The sequence below is a fragment of the Pituophis catenifer genome, unplaced genomic scaffold, assembly GCF_029215685.1.
Source record: "Pituophis catenifer annectens isolate HBS135680 unplaced genomic scaffold, rPitCat1.0.hap2 SCAF_1, whole genome shotgun sequence".
Taxonomy (NCBI): Eukaryota; Metazoa; Chordata; class Lepidosauria; order Squamata; family Colubridae; genus Pituophis; species Pituophis catenifer.
In genome coordinates, this window is record NW_027256881.1 from 215,931,571 (window position 1) to 215,950,061 (window position 18,491).

General features: G+C 37.7%; 1 protein-coding gene across 1 annotated transcript in view; it reads right to left on the reverse strand.

Annotated features, from left to right (window-relative positions):
- Positions 1–18,491, reverse strand: part of THSD7B (thrombospondin type 1 domain containing 7B) — a 469,405-nt gene that overhangs the window by 34,721 nt on the left and 416,193 nt on the right. The window contains exons 17-19 of the mRNA XM_070957022.1: positions 12,962–13,103; positions 9,048–9,163; positions 7,825–7,942 (exon numbers count right to left, since the gene is read on the reverse strand). Of these exons, the coding sequence (XP_070813123.1) occupies positions 7,825–7,942; positions 9,048–9,163; positions 12,962–13,103 (376 nt within the window). The remainder of the gene's footprint in view (positions 1–7,824; positions 7,943–9,047; positions 9,164–12,961; positions 13,104–18,491) is intronic.

Below are 18,491 nucleotides of genomic sequence, written 5' to 3' on the forward strand. Positions count from 1 at the left end.
ACATGATACCATGGTCGATGATATCAAAAGCCACTAAGAGATCTAACAGGACCAGGATAGAGAAACAACCCCTATCCCGAGCCCTCCAGAGATCATCTACCAACGCGACCAATGCCGTTTCCGTGCTGTACCCAGGCCTGAAGCCGGACTGGAGCGGATCTTTAAGGCAGATAGGAGCGATGACGGCCATCTAGAGTGAAGCAAAGAGTGAAAATAGCAGTTTCGAGTGGCAGATTGAAAAAGCCCCAGAAGGAGGAGGCGTGTAGCATGGAGAAGCATGGACTGAGGTGGGCACAAAAAGGACGGACTAATAAACAGTGGCGAATTAAAGGAGAAACGCAACAGGAGGAAAAGGAGAACAGCGCGAAGAAGAAGGAACCGAGGGAGTGAGTAAGCAAAATCGGAGGACTAACAGAGTTAAGATCCCGAGACGGAGATGGAGGCAGAGAAAACTGGAGAGGGCGATAAACTGTAGAATTTAAATAATTTGAAAAGGTAAAGAAGAAAATAAAGAACTTTTGAAAAACTTGTGGGATTTAAAAAATGATTGGTGACTGTAGTGGACTTAAAGAGAGAGACTAAGATTTGGAAAAAGGACTGAAAATAACTACAACTACAGGCAAGATTGGAGAAGGGAAGGAGCGTCAAATAACAATAAGGAAAGAATAAACAAATATTTTCATTCTTATATTTAATAAAAATATACATAATCAGTAAAGTAAAGGGGGAAATTGGAATTATATTATAGTTCTAATTGTATATTGCACTGTGAATTTATAAAATTTGAAAAGGTGGAATGTGAAAGAGGATAAGGAATTAAGAAAAGATATCATTAACTTTATAATTACGGAATATAAAAGAAAAGTAAATGAACTGTAATCAGATTGATTGAAAATATTGTAAAGTAAGAATTGAGAATCTGCAAAACAATAATTAATTATACTATGATATTGTTAAAGTGTTGAAGTGCTATATTTACATAAGTAAAAAGGTGTGTGTACAGGGGGAGGAAAATCAATGATTAATATTTATATGTTAGTGTGGGAAAGCTTCACACGAGCATTAAAAATGTCATCTATAACCACCATAACGAAAACAGGAAAAAAACCAACTATAAACACCACAGCAACATTGGCATCACCACTACAGCAAAAAACAATAGATAACATGATAGGAAAAGAAAAAGAAAAGCCGGAAATGACACTAAATGCTCTGCAGAATATGTTTCAAATGATTCAAGAAACATTCTTAAAAACACAAGAAAAAATGGCAGAAAACTACGAAGAAATGAGAACGTTTCATGCAGAAATTAAAAATGAAATAGGAGAAGTTAAGGAGGACATTAAGAATATGAATGATAAAATTGGGGATATCCAACGATCAATAACAGAAAACAAGCAAAGAATTAGAAAAGCAGAAACAAAAATAGACCAAGTAGAGACAACAGTAGAGGCAATGGACAAAAAGCTTTTCAACTAAATAAGGAATTGTCCGACTCAATAGTGATGCTTGAGATGGAGAAAGCTTCATACTTTTTGCGTTTTCAAAATATAATAGAAGAAAAAGATGAAGATTTGGAAGAAAAAATGGCGGAGATAGTGTCAGAAATAATACAAATCAGAAATAAAAGGACAATTGGACGAAATATATCGAGTACATACAAATTACATAAGAAGGCATCGATTGGCGAGAGAAGTGCACATTAGATTCTCAAAATGAACAATTAGAGATGAAGTATACAGAAAGTCAAGAGAAGAAACATTGACATATAAGGATAAAGAAATCACAATTTTAGAACAAATACCCCGAAGAATCAGAAACCAACGTCAACAGTACCAGTTTTTAACATCCCAATTGATCAGATATAAAATAATGTTTAGATGGCTAACACCGGACGGGATCTTAATCACTTGGCAAGACAAAAAATACAAAGTAGACACATAGAGAAAGCAAGAGAATTCTATAACTTGCACTTTACCCAGGAAGAGGAACAGGAAAGTAAAGAAGAAACAGAAAGTAGAAGCCAGGAGGAAGAGCAAATAGAAGTGGAGTAAGAGAAAGAAGTAAGAAAAAGTCAAGAAAAAGAAAGAGAGGAAAGAGAAGGCACGAAAGCAAAAACACGGATGGAAACAAGATACACCAAAAAACAACTACACTAGGCAATGAAAGAGGAAATCAAACTTCTCTCGGTAAATATAAATGGATTAAATGCACCGAAGAAAAGAACTCCAACATTTACAAAACTACAAAAATTAGAAGTAGATGTGATATGCCTTCAGGAAGTACACATCAAAAAAGGTTACCAAAAAATATTAGAAAACCTAAAGTTAGGAAAATTATATACATCTCTGATACAAAAAAAAAAAAAAAAGAGGAGTTTATGTAAAAGAAAGGATAGAATCAAAATTAATATATGCAGATGAGGAAAGTAGAACGGTGATGGTCGAACTAGAAGTAGAAAAGAAAAAATCATTACTAGTTGTATATATGCCCCTAACCAAAATCAACAGGAATTTTTTAAAGGAATACATAAAAAAATAGTAGAACTAGAATATGAAGATTCTAGTTGGAATATGAAGATTCTGCCTAATTGGAGATTATAACGCGATAGTAGACGCCAAAGAAGATTACAAAAGTGGTAAAAAAAATAAAAAAAAGAAAGAAATACTTCCAAAATAATTCTTTAATATGTCTGCGGAAATAAACTTGAGAGATGTTTGGAGGGAAACACACGAAGATGAGAATCAATATACGTTCTACTCTCATCCACACCAATCCTGGTCTAGAATCGATATGGCTTGGATGACTGCGAATATTAGGACTAGGGTAGAAAAAATAGAGATAGGAGTAAATCAATGGGCAGATCACAACCCAATACTTATAAAATGGAAAGAAAAAAAAGGTTTAGGAGGTGGACAATGAATAAAAAAATATGTAAAGAAATATGTGGTCTAATAGGTTTGCCTTATCTCCCTTTTCTAAACAAAATGAATTATCAACGACATGAACCATTGCAAATGAAGTATTTCTTTTTTTCCTTCTTTTGGCTTTAAAAAAGTGGCTCTTCAGGGATAGGCGGGTTATTCTCTTACCAATAATTTACCACAAAAACATTTGTTTCCACTTTCATTTCTATTGTATGTACCCCAACTTAGTAATTTCTAGGCAATGAATTTAAAATGAAAGCTGCCAATGTTTCTTTCTGTATAGGCATGTTTAATTTCTCAAGGTGACTTTAAATATCAGATGCAGATTTATATTCCTGCCTCCTCATACTTGTTTCAAGATTCTGCCTCTTTTCTCATATAAGTTTGAGAAGGTTTTCCAAATGTTTCCTGCTTGATCTAAATCCTCTAAATACACATTAACAATTGCTCAGTGGCAAGTAGATGACTCAGCTGCTCTGTTGTAATGTCCCAGGCTCTTTGTCTCTGCCCTGCTTCTATAGGTCTTTCTTTGTCTAGACCAGGGGTCTCCAAACTCCAAACTAAAGCTGCTAAATTTGGCAACTTTAAGACTTGTGGACTTCCACTCCCAGAATTCCTTAGCCAATTATCTGCTGGCTGAGGAATTTGGGGAGTTGAAGTACACAAGTCTTAAAATTGCTACATTTGGAGATTCCTGGTCTACCATAAACCTGATTCCTTTAGACTCCAGGAGCATCTTCATCTTGAATGACCAGAGGGAGAATTCTGGGTCTTCCTTCCAGTTCTCTAGGGAAGGGGTCTCCAACCTTGGCAATTTTACAACTTGTGGACTTCAACTTCCAGAATTCCCCATCCGGCAGCCAGCTGGCTGAGGAATCTGAGAGTTGAAGTCTACAAGTCTTAAAGTTGTCAAGGTTGAAGACTTCTACTCTAGGGAATGAAACCTTCCTGACTCCAATTTCTGAGAGATGTCTGGTTTCCCATCCCCATTAACTTTCTTTTAGCCACTTAAGTGGTTTTCTCTCTCTTTCTCCTGTGGTAGCCTTTACACATTTATTCTGAAATTAACAATCACTTAGAAAATAAGCAGATAGACGACAAGTAAAAGTTATAAAAATTTATACCATAAATTTGTTATCCTGCTTAAAAGATTTTATGATTTGCTACACTGGATAACACTGGAAACATTTATATGCATTCTGATGCTTTCATTGATAAGCGAGAATTTTCTTTGGGAAACCTAGTGCATAAGATCTTTCTCTTGGCTCATCTTAAGGTGTATCAAGATTTTAGCAAACAAGATTTTAGTAAGGTGTATTTATACTGTTGAATATGAGATAAAATGATCATTCATATCGATTCCATATTGTTTTAACAGTAATACACCCTCCTATTTTATAATGCACTAGAAGGTGTACAGTTCATAAATGTTACATTATGGGTACATAAGATCAAGTAGAAAATTCAACATACTGAATTACTTCTTCCAAATTCTATTAGTACTGACTTTGGGAGACATTAAATTGGATTTTCATATAAATCTATCTCCATCCAGCAATATTAGTGACTACAAAGAGCTCAAACAAACCCAATAAAAAGTGTCGGCGCTTAACACTACAGTTGCTAGCTAATATTTTATTTTACAGCAATTGTATAGACCTGGATTAAAGACAAAAGAGCAAAACAGACTATTCAACCAACTTTACCATTGAGTGAAGCTGTCACAAAAAATAGTTCTGGATGTATTACCACAACATAGCAAATAAACAAACAAATAAATAAATAAACTGTGGCAATGGAATGTAGCAGGTTCTGTACTGAAGTGAGAGCAGAAATCATAGTGCAATTGTGTTTTAAAAATAATTTTATTTGTTTTTGAGTGCAAAAATAATCTTCTATTATGTCTGGTTTTAGATAAAAGACTTGCACTATAACTAAAAGTCCTACATTCAGATATTCACTGTGAGTCAATGACACATTATTCCATTTAATGATGGAATAGATGAAATCTACTCCTTATCCAGTGTTGGGTAAAACTTTTGGCTGTCAAGACCAGTATTGTTAGAGGTGCAATATGTTGAAAGTTGCATCACTTGCCAGTAAAATTGAACCAAGTTGGTACAAGTTGATAAGATGTGGGAAGGCCATGATTGCAGTTGAATAGTAGCATGCTGACAGTGTGTCAGAAGGTTAAAAGAAGATTAAAATTATCTCTACTCCACTGTGCCTTGAAAATGCAAATGAGGCTAATAAGCAGATTCTAGAGGTGCTTTCTGTAGAACAGACAAAAAGGGAAAACCTCCTAATTTTAATCTCTGAGAAGAACAGAGCCGTTTCACGAGTTAATTCATTAATAACATATCCCTGAATACTTCATCGGTTTTACAGAAAATTATTCAGAAATCCTGGCTTTTACTTTCTTTGTATTTATTTATTTAATAATTACAGATTTGGGACAGACAAAGCTTCTTCCTCTTATGGTTACATTTCCAGAAAAACAGTTTAATTTTAGAATTAGCAAAAGAAAATTGATCACTCCTTAACACGTCTACTCAGAAGAAAGTCCCACTGAATTAAATAATACTTATTTTCATCTGCCTAGAATTTCAGGTTTGGAACAACACCAATATGAAAATTGTCATGCCCCAACATATAATCTTTATATACTATTGTTGCTCTCTAGCCCCATCTAGTGTCCAGAGGGATAAATACCAATTATATTGTTTTGAAGCTGACCCAACCCCTTTATTCATCAGCCCGCACTCTCAAAACAAGTGCACGCTGGGAAGCCAGACTCCATTTTTCTTTAGCATTTAGAGGAAGCAGAAGCACAAAGAAGAATCCATCTTGATCTGTGGCACATGTTCGTTCAAGGACAAATCCACATCCCACACACAGAACATCGCTGGTGAGATTTAGATTACTTGTATTTATTAATTGTTATGTTCAGCAGTAACTTGATACTGCCTATCTTGTATTTGGTTCTCATTGTATATATTCTTATTTTCCCCAGTTTCACCATATCCTGTTCTTTCAATAAAGCATCCAGATCTACACACACAGTCTGTTTTATTGGAGGATAGGTGGGTTTAGCTGCATGTCGAGCTGCACAGACTAATGTGTAGTGGGGACAGAACAAAAATTTCTGAACTTTTTAATCAGTATTTTCTCTTCAGTGGCTCAATAGGGCTTATTGTCTTACAAAAGGAAAGTTTGCTTCCAAAAGTGTCAGGTAGTGAAAATAGTATATTTGCAATATACTGTACATGCAACTAAGTCTCATCGAATAAGCATAACTTTACACTGCAATGGCAATATATTCACAAGACCACAACTCATACTGTATTAGTCAAATCAGAGGCCACATCCTAAATTGCCAAGAAACAGAAAATGTTTTCCACAAATATTTTAACATCTCTTACAGCTCCCTAGAAGTTAGCATAAATTTTAAGTTTTTTTGAAGTTAAAAAATACTCTAATTTTTATCCCAGTGTTCACATCACCAACATTTCAGCTTCAACAACTGACACTGATTATTTAACTCATTATTAGATTTTTGAAAATGTGTTGAAAAACGTGTATCGTTTTATTACTGTGAATGCACACCTCATATATTTGCAGTATTAATCATAGCTAGACTTAAATTAATTAACAATAATTAATAAACCATTGTCCTAATTACTGACTGGGTTTATATGGTATGCTAAACCAAAACGCTAACTTCCATTTGGTTTAGCATGCTAATGAATCCAGTTGTCGTGGTTTTCAAACTATGATTTATCTTGTAGTAAGCTATGTAAACGGAGGATATTGCTTAAGTTATGCTTAAACAAACCATGACTACTGTATATACTATATGACCATAGTCATAATACGTCATTCTGTAAGATGAATTGTATTGTGCGGTGTTTACAAGCAGGATAATGTACACTGACACATTGTACCATATGTCTCTCTCTATTTTAACTTTACCCAACCAGGCTCCCTTCAAAAATGTTAGCAAGAGAAGGATTACCAGATCTGGGCTGCACAAATCTGAATGGTCACAAAACAAAAGCAGAGAGTTAGCGGTTGTCTGGCATTTCTTCACTGTCATCCAGTGTTTGTATGGATTTTTGCAGCCCAGTCTGGCAGTCCTACTGAAAACATATTGTAATAACTCTTTCAAGTATTATTTAACTGTTGGAGACTGCATGGACATATCTATATGGTTCTCTTATTGGTAAGTTATTTGACACTGACTTCTTTTAGCATGTCCCAAAGGTGATTTTTAAAAGGCAAATTGACTTCCTTTGTTTTTTCCTTGAAAATGTTTAGCTTCTCATCCAACAAGCTTCTTCAGTTTATTTTTTTCAAGGAAAAAACAAAGAACAAAACAAACACAGTTGCCTTTTGAAAAGCACCTGGATGATGTCCTGGATGATAAAGATCTTCATAGACCTCTTTTAGAATATTTTTGTTTGGCTTCCTACTATTTCTCACCCATTTTTCATCCAAATAATACAGAGACCTGACCTCATCTAGCTTCTAAGCCCAAGCAAAGTTGGCTGGTGCTGTCATCTATTGAGACAAAAGAGGTGGACAACTTCTAGATTATAGACCCACATGACTACATTCTGGAAATTCAGAGGGTTCCAACCAGCAGTGGGTTGCCCCTCGTTCGGACCGATTCTATAGAACTGGTAGTAAAACCGGACAGAGGCTCCGCTCACCAACCCCGACATCATCAAAATGCTTCTGCGCATGTGCAGAAGAGCACGTGCATGCGTGCACATCCCGATTGCAAACCGGTAGTAAAGGTAAGTAGAACCCACCCCTGGTTCCAACCCAATATATTTGCAAACTGCTAGGGCAAAACTTAAAGTAATGCAAATAGTAATTCAAATGGCACAATTACCTGCAAGACCACAAGTCTGTGAACATTCCGACCATGGAGACCATTCGGTAACCAGACAGTTCACTACACATTCTACCATGCAGTTGGCAGTCATTTTGGTGGGTGTTTCCAGATTCAACTATTAAGGAAAACACAACAGATCACTTGTCATTGACAGCTAGGCAGATGTCCAATTAAGCAGGGCTTTTAATGAAATACCAAAAGTTGGATTCTGTAAACTGAGCAGAGTTTTCTGGAGTAGGCAGCTATAATACATTTAAAACAACAACAATAGCTTCTTTAATGTTTTTTCACTGCCCCAAGTCCAGCCTGCTCATAGTTTTGCAGGTTAGAAATACAAAAAGCAGAAAGAAGAATTATACAAATGCTGCTAAAAAGGAAGAGTCAGCCATGATTTGGGTAAGAGCTAGAAAATTGTTTTTATCAGATTACCTTTTCAATTTTTATTTACCTTAAAAATTCATGTTTACTGATCAAAATGTAGGAATAGTTACTGATCTACCTTACCTTATACTGTATACTGACTTCAAATGACAAAACTACATCAGTGACTCTATGGAGTCACTGATGTACATGGAACTATAGAAGGTTAGTGACATTTATTTTGATGCATTTTCCTGAAAGACTAAAATCTATGAGATGGATCTAACAATCTAACAATCAGGGTAATACAAAAATGTCTACTCAATGTAGAGACCTAAGTGCAGAGACCTACATAAGTGCAGAATAGACCTCTTAGCTTATCAGGTTGCTCTATGAAGACATTATCTCATCTGAATACACTTTATTCGCTGCGTTCTATCCAGCCCCTGGATGCAATGTTTCCAAAAATCAGTGTGCAAGAGAGAGCCAGACTGTATATCACTGTGTGTTTATAAGTATTTCCATTTATCTTCCATTCAAGACATTTCTTCAGAACTGATGAAGTTTCTTACATGAGAAGCGAAATAATTTTCAAGGAAAAAGTTCTGAAGAAGCTTCTTAGATGAGAAGTAAAACGTTTTCAAGGGGAAAAAAAAAAAGAACAAGAACGCCCAGTTGCCCTTTGAAAAAATACCTTTGAGACAACCATGGTCTGGATGACTGAGAATCTCCATAGACACCATATGGTTGGATTTAGGAAAATCAGGATGGAATAAATAACCCAAAATGATTTGATAAGATACTTTTGAAGCAGAGTGTTGTCAGTTAGATATCAAAGGTGACTTAAGGGCCCATCTTACCTGCTCACAGTGGTTCATATTCACGGCTTTTCCATCACTGCGAATGCAGCTTAGAAGGCGATTCCTAATCCCTTGTCCACAGGCTGAATTTTCATTTAGCTGGCATGTGCTCCAGTCTAAAGAGACATCATGGTTACAATTGGTTCTGCCTATTAATGCTAGAACAACTTTTTTTTAAAATGAAGCTATAGTTTTTTACGATTTGGAAACCAATATAATATTATTTAAAAGAAAAGAAGCCATGCAGCCTTAAATTATTCTGTTTTTATTTCAGTAGCCCTTAAAAATTACATTCTCTCCAAGTATGCCAACAACTGTCCAGTGATGATGAAATGTAGCACTTCATAGTGATCAAGTGGCATGCCGCTCCGTTGGATGCCAAAAATTGTAAAAAAATTTCTGCAGCACGACTACCTTGAAGCAACGCTTGTCACAATCTCCAACTGAGTTTTGTTTGACAAAAGAAATCATGTTTCCCTTGAAAGAAAGCACTTGTAAAATATTAATGTCTTCTTCAAGCTAGGATAACCAATTAGGGAATGCTGTTTTTTCAAGTACCGCTCTGCAAAGGTAATGTTGGAAATAGCTAGAAATCTTAAATAAATGACTTTTTTTCTGTCTACAAAATGCATATGAAATGATATAAATCATTTTTCCCTCTGTGTGGTCTTAACACTTCATTTCTTTGGATGTGCATCCTCTTACCAGGTTGCTTACCAGAATTGTGAAAGACAGGTTCTTTTCTTGCCATACGTGAATTGAACCCTATGGCTCAATGTTATATAGAATTCCTAGGTGAACGTGCTTTTATTTTAATGAGGGGAATATCTCTAAACAGGCTTCCATTAGGAAGACAGGAATGATGGAATCCTAGAATAAAAAGTCCATTCTGTACTCTGCATGAGGCAATAGCTCTTTATAGAATTCTAAGTTTTGCCTCTAGGAGCTGATACCTTTGACTTTTTGAGCCCATTTCTAAGTACCTTTTTATAGTTTATCAATCTGAACCTAGAAATTAAGATCAATGAATTACAAATTTGCACCTCTCTCGAGTGGAGCTTGACTTCTGGATGGATTCCTGTTATGCTTTAGACAAGCATCGGCAAGTGGCAGATGTCTTTGTTCAGGATTATTTTTCAACTTCCCAACTGAGTCTACAATTCTGAAACTTTTTGGTGAACTCATGTCCAAGTTCTAACCATGTCTGCCTTTCATGTTTCATTTTTTACAAATAATGTATTATTATTAATTTGAAAAAATAAAGGAAAATATACAAATATACTTAAAATACTATTAAAAAGATAATAAAGATTAAGAGTCAAATATAAACAAGAAAATCAGGTGATAACTAACAATTCTAAAATACTGTATGATGAATATATTGTAATACATCATTAAGAAGCTTACAGACATTCATATCCATTTTCTAATCAAAACATGTCTCTATTACATTACTTGATTATTACTAAATTACTAAATATCTCTATTAAAGGCACTTGGTTAACACAAGTGGAGTTATAAAAAAGGAGAAAGAAAGAGACTAGAGATGATAAAACAATACATTAAGACAATTCAATGCATTATATGTAGATAATATGCCAAGTTAAAATATAAACTCTAAAACCTGAATTTTGGATGTGGTCCAATTCTACATAGAAATCTGTAATCTAAAAATGGTTTCCAAAGAGAACTATCTTCTGCATTAGATTCATTTTTAAAATATAAAGTTATTCTAAATTTTGAAGCATATGCTCACATTTTGGTTGGCCATTCTTCCACAGAGGAGATAAAAATCTTTTTTCAGTAAAAAGCATATAAAAATTGCAGGCATTGTTTTATTTATTTATCTATTGATTTATTAAATTTATATGCCATCCCTGTCACTGCTAAGGCAACTTAACATATATAATGCCAGTTTGGAATATAGGCAGTCTTCATTTACCAACTGTTTGTTCAGCAATTGCTCAAGCATTTTTTTTTTTTTTAGCATTGCTGAAAGATTATAAAGTGCTGCTCACAGGTAGTAATAATCTTCAGGAAAATTAAACATTTATATAATATAGCAGTGATGGCTAACCCTTTTGCCGTTGCATGCCAAAAGTGGGGGGAGCGTGGGGGGAGGTCACACACGCATGTGCCCACACCCATAATTTATTTCTAGGAGCCTGGGGAGGGCAAAAATGGCCTCCCCCCCCCCGGAGGCCAGAAACAGCCTGTTTCCCAACTTCTGGTGGGCACAGAAGGCTCGAAAATTAGCTGGCTGGTGTGCGCATGCATGCTGGAGCTGAGCTAGGGCAACGCTTGTGTGCCTACCGATATGGCTCCGCATGCCACCTGTGGCACATGTACCATAGGTTCGCCATCACAGTAATATAGTTAGTCTTCGATTTATAACCACAATTGAGTCTAAGATTTCTGTCACTAAGCGAGACATTTGCTAGGTAAGTTTTGCCCCATGTAACAACCTTTCTTGCTGTAGTTGTTAAGTGAATCACTGCAGTTGTTAAGTTAATAACACAGTTGTTAGGTGAGTCTGGCTTCCCCATTGATTTTGCTTGTCAGAAAGTTGCAAAAGGTGATCCCATGATCCTGGTCACTGCAACTGTCATAAATACATGCCAGTTGCCAAGTGTACAAATTTTGGTCACGTGACCATGGGGATGATCACACTTTCCTAAGTGTCCAAATGGTCATAAAATCATTTTTTTCAGTGCTGTTGTAACTTTGAACGGTCACTAAACGAACTGTTGTAAGTCAGGGGATACCTGTATTTATACACTATATAAATATAATTCATATTATAGCAAATATAGTAACATATATGTAATTGTATATAATTTTATATAATTCTATGAGAACTTAATTCATAAGCTTACATAAATTATTCATAAATTATCATGAATTAATGAATACATGAACTTTCTAGCTATTTTCAAAATGGCCTCCCTTGAAAGTTCAAGTCCAGTGAAAGTTATGTATTCCTTTTTTAAAAAAAAAAATATTTTATTGAAAAGACAGTGCCATGTCAGGATAATAATGCAAATAAAGCAAAGCCAGAGAGAGATCAACGGTTAATCTTAACATACATGCTAATAACTATAACTGTACTTTGTTAACAGTAATTGCAGCAATACAACAACAACAAAAAAGAAAAAGAAAATTAAAAAAAAACTTCAACTAATTTTCTACTTACATTATCTTATTTACAAATTTTTCTATATTATGTCCATAGTTTTATACGTCTTTGTTATACTGACATTCATAAACTTCCCTTTCTTTTCTACCTCTTGTCTCTGTCCAGTCATAAAATTTATTCCATGTTCTGTAATATTTTGAGTCTTCTTTATCTTTAATTTTTAAAATGAATCTGTCCATTTCAGCACAATCCCAAATTTTCCTAATTATGTCATCATCTGGTGGGGTGTTCACATTTTTCCAATATTTAGCATATGTAATTCTAGCTGCCGTCAATATATGTAACACTAAGTAAATGGTTGCTTTGTCATAACTTTCCGACAATATACCTAAGAGGCAAGTTTCTGGTTTGAACTCGATATGTTGCTCGGTTATCATTTCTATCCATTTATGAATTTTCTCCCAGTAACTCCTTGCTTTTTTAAATGTCCACCACATGTGGTAGTATGATCCTGGAGACTGGTTGCATTTCCAACAAGTGGCGGAGGAGTTCTTATACATTTTGGCTAATCTTGCTGGTGGCAAGTGCCACCTATAAAACATTTTGTAAAGGTTTTCTTCATAGGCCACGGCCATTGTCAGTTTATAGCTTCTCTCCCAAATTTTGAAAGTTATGTATTCCTAATGATATACCATCTCTATATACTTTTGCCATTCTGATGTGGATATTGGGCAGAATGCTCTAAATTTCATTCCAAATTACAATGAAGGATGCTTACCTGTTAAATTGTAGCTATACTGAAAACAATTTTGATTCAGAATACAAGGCCTCTGCTGTGCACTTTCAGGGCAGGTCTTGGGTTTTAAAGGCATTCGTAGTATATGTCGAGTCCTTGTTTGCCTTATATTGGGATCACAATGCTAGAGATTAAAAAAAAAATGCGGGTAAGTGAATTATGCAAGCACATGTTTACAGTTGTGGCAAGGATGGTTACCTGCATTATTAATTTAATTGGTTTTCAAATTGCCTATCAGGCTAAAGAGTCCCTTGTGAATAATCTCATTATATAACACCAATGCTTTTCCCCTGAATTTGACAATCATCTAAAAAAACCCCTCTGTATGTAAATAGGAGAAGAATCATAACATGGGGCTGAAGATTTATATGGTGGTCATCCAAATAACCAACCAAGCTGCTACTGGTTTATTAATTATTTTGGAACCACAGAGAATGAAAAAAAGGGTACCATCATCTTTGTAGATCTGTCTTAGAGCTGTCTTCATTTTTTCTTTTCAATTATATCTCAATTGTTATAGTGAAATGTGAACTCCTGTATTCCTGGAAATACGTTTCTTTTAATTCTTTCAAACTGCAAATATATTTTATCCCTTATTTTATCACCCACATTATAGTAGAGATGTTTTAGCTGATAAAGGTTTATGAAAAAATGTACCGTTTCCCCAAAATCATTAATTCAAATGCTATAGTTGAATAAAAGAATAAAAGAAGACAGTATCAGACACTACAGAAAAAATCCACCTTGCATTCTTTTACTTATTATATATTACATATTTATTATAAATATACAGATATACATATGTAATTATCTTCTCCAAATACACAGTCAGGATCCTCTCAAACATGTTGCCCGTGAAGGGTGTTTTAAAAAGGACTGAATGAACAGCTTCTTCAGAAGTGGATGGACCCTCTGCTTTCTTTAAGACTTCTGGCCCCAATCTGTCACATAAAGAAATATTTTCCCTGCCTGGATCTGCCTAGTTATTTTTTTTAAAATAAGCTAAGATAGAGCTCTAGTGTACATTTTCTACCTGTAGTCCTAAACCCGTTAAGTGAAAGTTAACCCATGCAATTTGATTAGAAATACATTATTTCAGGACGAAATATTTTTCTCAAAGTCCCTCACAGATCATCCTGGCAAATCTCCATGAATTGCAATAGGAGGTTTTCCAGTGATAATAATCCCAGAACCAATTGAAAGAACTCAGTTGGAAAGCTACTTGAGAATGCAATGGGGATAACAAAATAAGTTAGTTTTTTAGCCTTCACCTTCAGTAGCCTTCAGCGTTATACATATATACTCTAGCCATCTCCTAGTCTATTTCATCACACAGAGCTTCCCAGAAAACCAGGGAGGAATGCATACCCAGAAGTCCACACAAAGCATTTAGAGGTAACCCTGCCATTTGCTACTCTATTTTTTTTTCCTTTTAATCCCTTACATTGGGGTGGAGTCGGGGCAACTGAATGGAGCTGAGTGTTTACTGGCCGGATGCCCTTCCTGTCACCAATGCAGAGTTTGCAGCAGATAATTACTCACGCTGCCCAGAGAGAGAAATACCATATTTTTGGGAGTTTAAGACACACCTTTTTACCCCCAAAAAGAGAGTGAAAATCTGGGTGCGTCTTATAGTCCGAATGTAGCCCCACCCACCCGCTGGCCCCCACCCTTGGGAGGTTGTGGGAAAACACGATGCATGGAGGCAATGGTCATTTCCCTCCCTGATTCCCCAAAGCAATTCGCAAAACTGCGCACCCTCCTCCTTTTCTGCAATCTCACTTTCTCTTTATTCCTAGCCAGATCTGTCTCCTGGGCCAGGAGCAGAAGCCAATTGCCCTCAGCCTGGGTAGTCTGGAGAAGGGGCAGGGTGGGCGATGAGCACCTTGCCTTATACCTCTCCATACAGAAGCACCCGTTTTGCAAGAGCATTGCCTCCACGCATCGCGTTTTCTGGCGTTTTCCTCCCCGATTCTCCAATGCAATTCATAGAGCCGCGTGCCCTCCTCCTTCTTGGTGGCTAAAGGGAAAGAAGAAAATTCTGGGCACGTTAAGAAAGCACACTCTCCTGTTGCTGGAATTAGGTGCTTTCTTAAACTGAACTGCACTGCTTTTCTGACTTGTTGATAAATGATCCTGGCAGAAGCAGCAGCTGGCTACTGCAGAGGCAGTGCTGATCCATTTCGGATGGTCAAAACACCAAGAGGCTGTCGGGAGCTGAGACATTTCTCCTTCATGCCGCCCCCACCCCCCCAGCTGCTCAGTGCAGTTCAGTTTAAGAGAGCAAGGGGGGGAATTAACCTCGACTGTGGATGAAGCCCCTCTCGGCACGAAGACTATTTGGGAGGAGAAGGTGGCTGAGGATGGGGGAGTGTAGGCACAAGGCGCAAGGATGGGGGGGTGGGGGAGACTGCAGGAGAAGCAGCCCTTCTCCCCTTCTTCCAGCAACAGGAGAACATGTGTTCTCAATGTGCCCAGAGTTTTCTTCTTCCCCTTTAGCCACCGAGAACTCTGAGTTCTCCCAGGGTCTGCCTGGAAGCAGCTCCAGAAGTTCTGATGGCTGCCTTCACAGCTTATGCGAGGACTGGAGGTCCCCATTCCCTACAGCAGTAGACTTCTCCTTAACCTCCCGAGATTTCTGCCCCCAGCATAGGGTGGTCCATGCAGGCCACCCTATAGGATTTCTGTGCAGCATAGAGTGAGGGTGGTTTATGCAGGCCACCTGCAGGCTTCGGGGTGTGCTGAGTGGGCTTGCATTTTCAAGGAACTGGTGGCTTGCTGGGTGCTGCGCAGGAGGTGCAAGGCAAGGCGCTGCCACCTGAAAACTGTTGCTGCGATCTCCATTGCTTGGAACTGCCCGAAAACAATGCTCTTTCTTTGCCTCTGCATGCCCCATTTTTGGAATTGGGGAGGCAGCGGAGATCTCCAGGCAGCGGAGATCGCGGCAACAGTGTTTTTAGGTGGCAGCACCTTGCCTTATGCCCCCTGCGCAGCGCCTGCTTCGCCAACCAAGTGCTGACCTCCGTTGTTCCCCGGACAGCTTCCAGAATCAGGCTCCGACCAAGGCAGCAAAGGTGCAGGGGGCTTGCCGGACCAGCCCAGCACCGTATTTACGAGATGGCAGCGTCCAGGAGGACTGAAGTGGTGCATCTCTATGGGGCCTTGCTGCAAGAAAGCCAAGCTTTCAACGCCTACAGCTATAGGTAGGAAGACGGGGGCATCTTGAGAGTGGAGCCTTTGGTGCAAGTGCCTCTTCTGCCCCCATGAAAATCATCCCCCACCCCACCTTACCCCTCCAGTTAAATAGAGTGATAGGATTTGATTTAAACTGATAAAAAGATCTGTGCTACTCATTATCAAAATCCAAATGGAAGTGAGGATGCCACTGATCCTGATGCTGGTAGGCAGAGGCAGAATTCTTTTTTTCTTGTTTTCCTCCCCCAAAATTAAGGTGCGTCTTATACTCCAGTGCGTCTTATACTCCGAAAAATACGGTAACTGGCGCTACCTAGGATCGAACTCACAGCCTCCTGATTGTGAGGCAAGAGCTCCACCTCTAGGCCACTGCACCACTCCCATTTGTTACTCTATTTTATAGGGCAAATAGTTTGGGGCTCTGGGGAATTCTCCCAGACCATTCAAGGCTCTAGCACTATCCACATATCTCTGGAGACATCATCTTCATAGGACCTTCCCCTTCCCCTTCCCCTTCTCTTGCAAGGGAAGAGGACACAGCTGTGCTATTTTGGAGGCAAACAAAATCATGCCATATTGCAAGATGAGACTTTTTTCCAGGCACAGCAAGAAGACACCTTTGCTGGCTAAGGAAGATTCAGCTTGCTGGTTGATTGTTTCTCTTTTTCTTCTTAATGAGGCATTTAATATGTCTCTCTCTGCCCCAGGGCACAGTTACAAGGGTACTTTTGGGTAGCAGCAGCAAAGTGAATAGGCGGTAAGCGGAGTAATTTATTACCTTCAGATGCTCCTAAAGGGCAATTAGCTTGGCATACAAATGTCCTAACTTGCTACCCTTTATCATGACGCTGGGGGTAATGGAGTTGCTTAAGTGATTGAGAATGGCAGAGCTAGAGTGGCAAATTCTAAGCCATTCCCTGTCAGTGGTAACCCTGTTATTGATTCCGAATGAAGCAAACTGTCAGGAAGTAAGGAAGTAAGGAAAAGCAGAAAACCAACCCCCTCTTCTAAATACAGAAATCAAATCCACATTTCAAAATGCAATTGCATTTTCTCGAAGATATTTAATTAATAGAAATGAGTTTGGAGGAATCGGGCGATGAAAGCCAATGCCATGAACTGGATGAGATTATAACCCAACCACATCAAACCCACAACCCTCCCAGGCCTTGTTATCCTCATAAATATGAAGGATTTTTTTTTTAAAAAAGTATCCTTCCATAAATCAGTCCAAGGGCACTACTTCCCCCACCACCACCACCAATGCTCATTAACTAGAGAGACAGCAGTTCAAAAACACAAGCTTCTGTTGTCTCGCAACTGTCACCAAAGACAGAACTCAAGAGCGAGAGACTGGCAGAATCAAGAGAGAGAGAGAGAGAACGCCCCACCCTCCTGAATATGCAAAAGAAGACTCGAACAATTTGGCTCACAGGCACAATACTATGGAGGACCTAGCCCGAAACAGCTCTGGCAGAAACCCAGCTGACAGAAGACCAGCAAATCCCTTGTACAATTCCTCTTGTAACAGCGGAAGGCAGACACTGGTGTGTGTGACCTCAGTGTCTTTCTCCTGAGCATTTGCCAAGGGAGACTAGACTGTTTGCTCCTTCAGTAAATCTGAATTAAGCAGATGCAAGAGCTCCGTAGCGTTCTCTGTAACCTTGTGGCGTGATTTCATATACATGCTGTTTTTCCAGGAAGCTCAGCTGTTTGCTGGAGAATGGTCACCCAGACATTTAACATAAGCCATTTTTCTTAATTACATGAAAACGAATCCTGTTTCCAACTGTTTACAAATGGTTTATTATCTTTCCCACAATTAATTTGATTGTTTGCCCTTGCAGGCAAGAATAATAGTATGAATGATTTGCCAATAATAATCAACGAGAAGTATCTTGATAGAAGTTCCCAATTATAGCTCTACTGAATTCATTTTGCTGTGTTAAAATCAATCACTGAAAATCGATGAAGAGAGGAGCTGGTTTTATAAATGATCACCTTTTCAGCATGAAAACAAGCACCTCAAACAGTTTGGCAATGACTGTCATTTTAATTGACTGTATCTGGGATGTGTTTTATAACAACTTATTATCGAGGCCTATTTAAAATCCGATCCAAACATGGTTTGCGTAAGGATTAGGGAAAGGAAAGCAAAATTTCTTATTGCTATCAGCAAATACTGTAAGATTATTTGCTAGTGCTGGACAGGCTAATTTTCCCACTCCTTCCACCAGTTCTTATTATTCAATTTGATTTCACAGATTTAAGAGAAATTGCTTTCAAAAATTATATCAAAGGGAAAAAAATCTCTCAT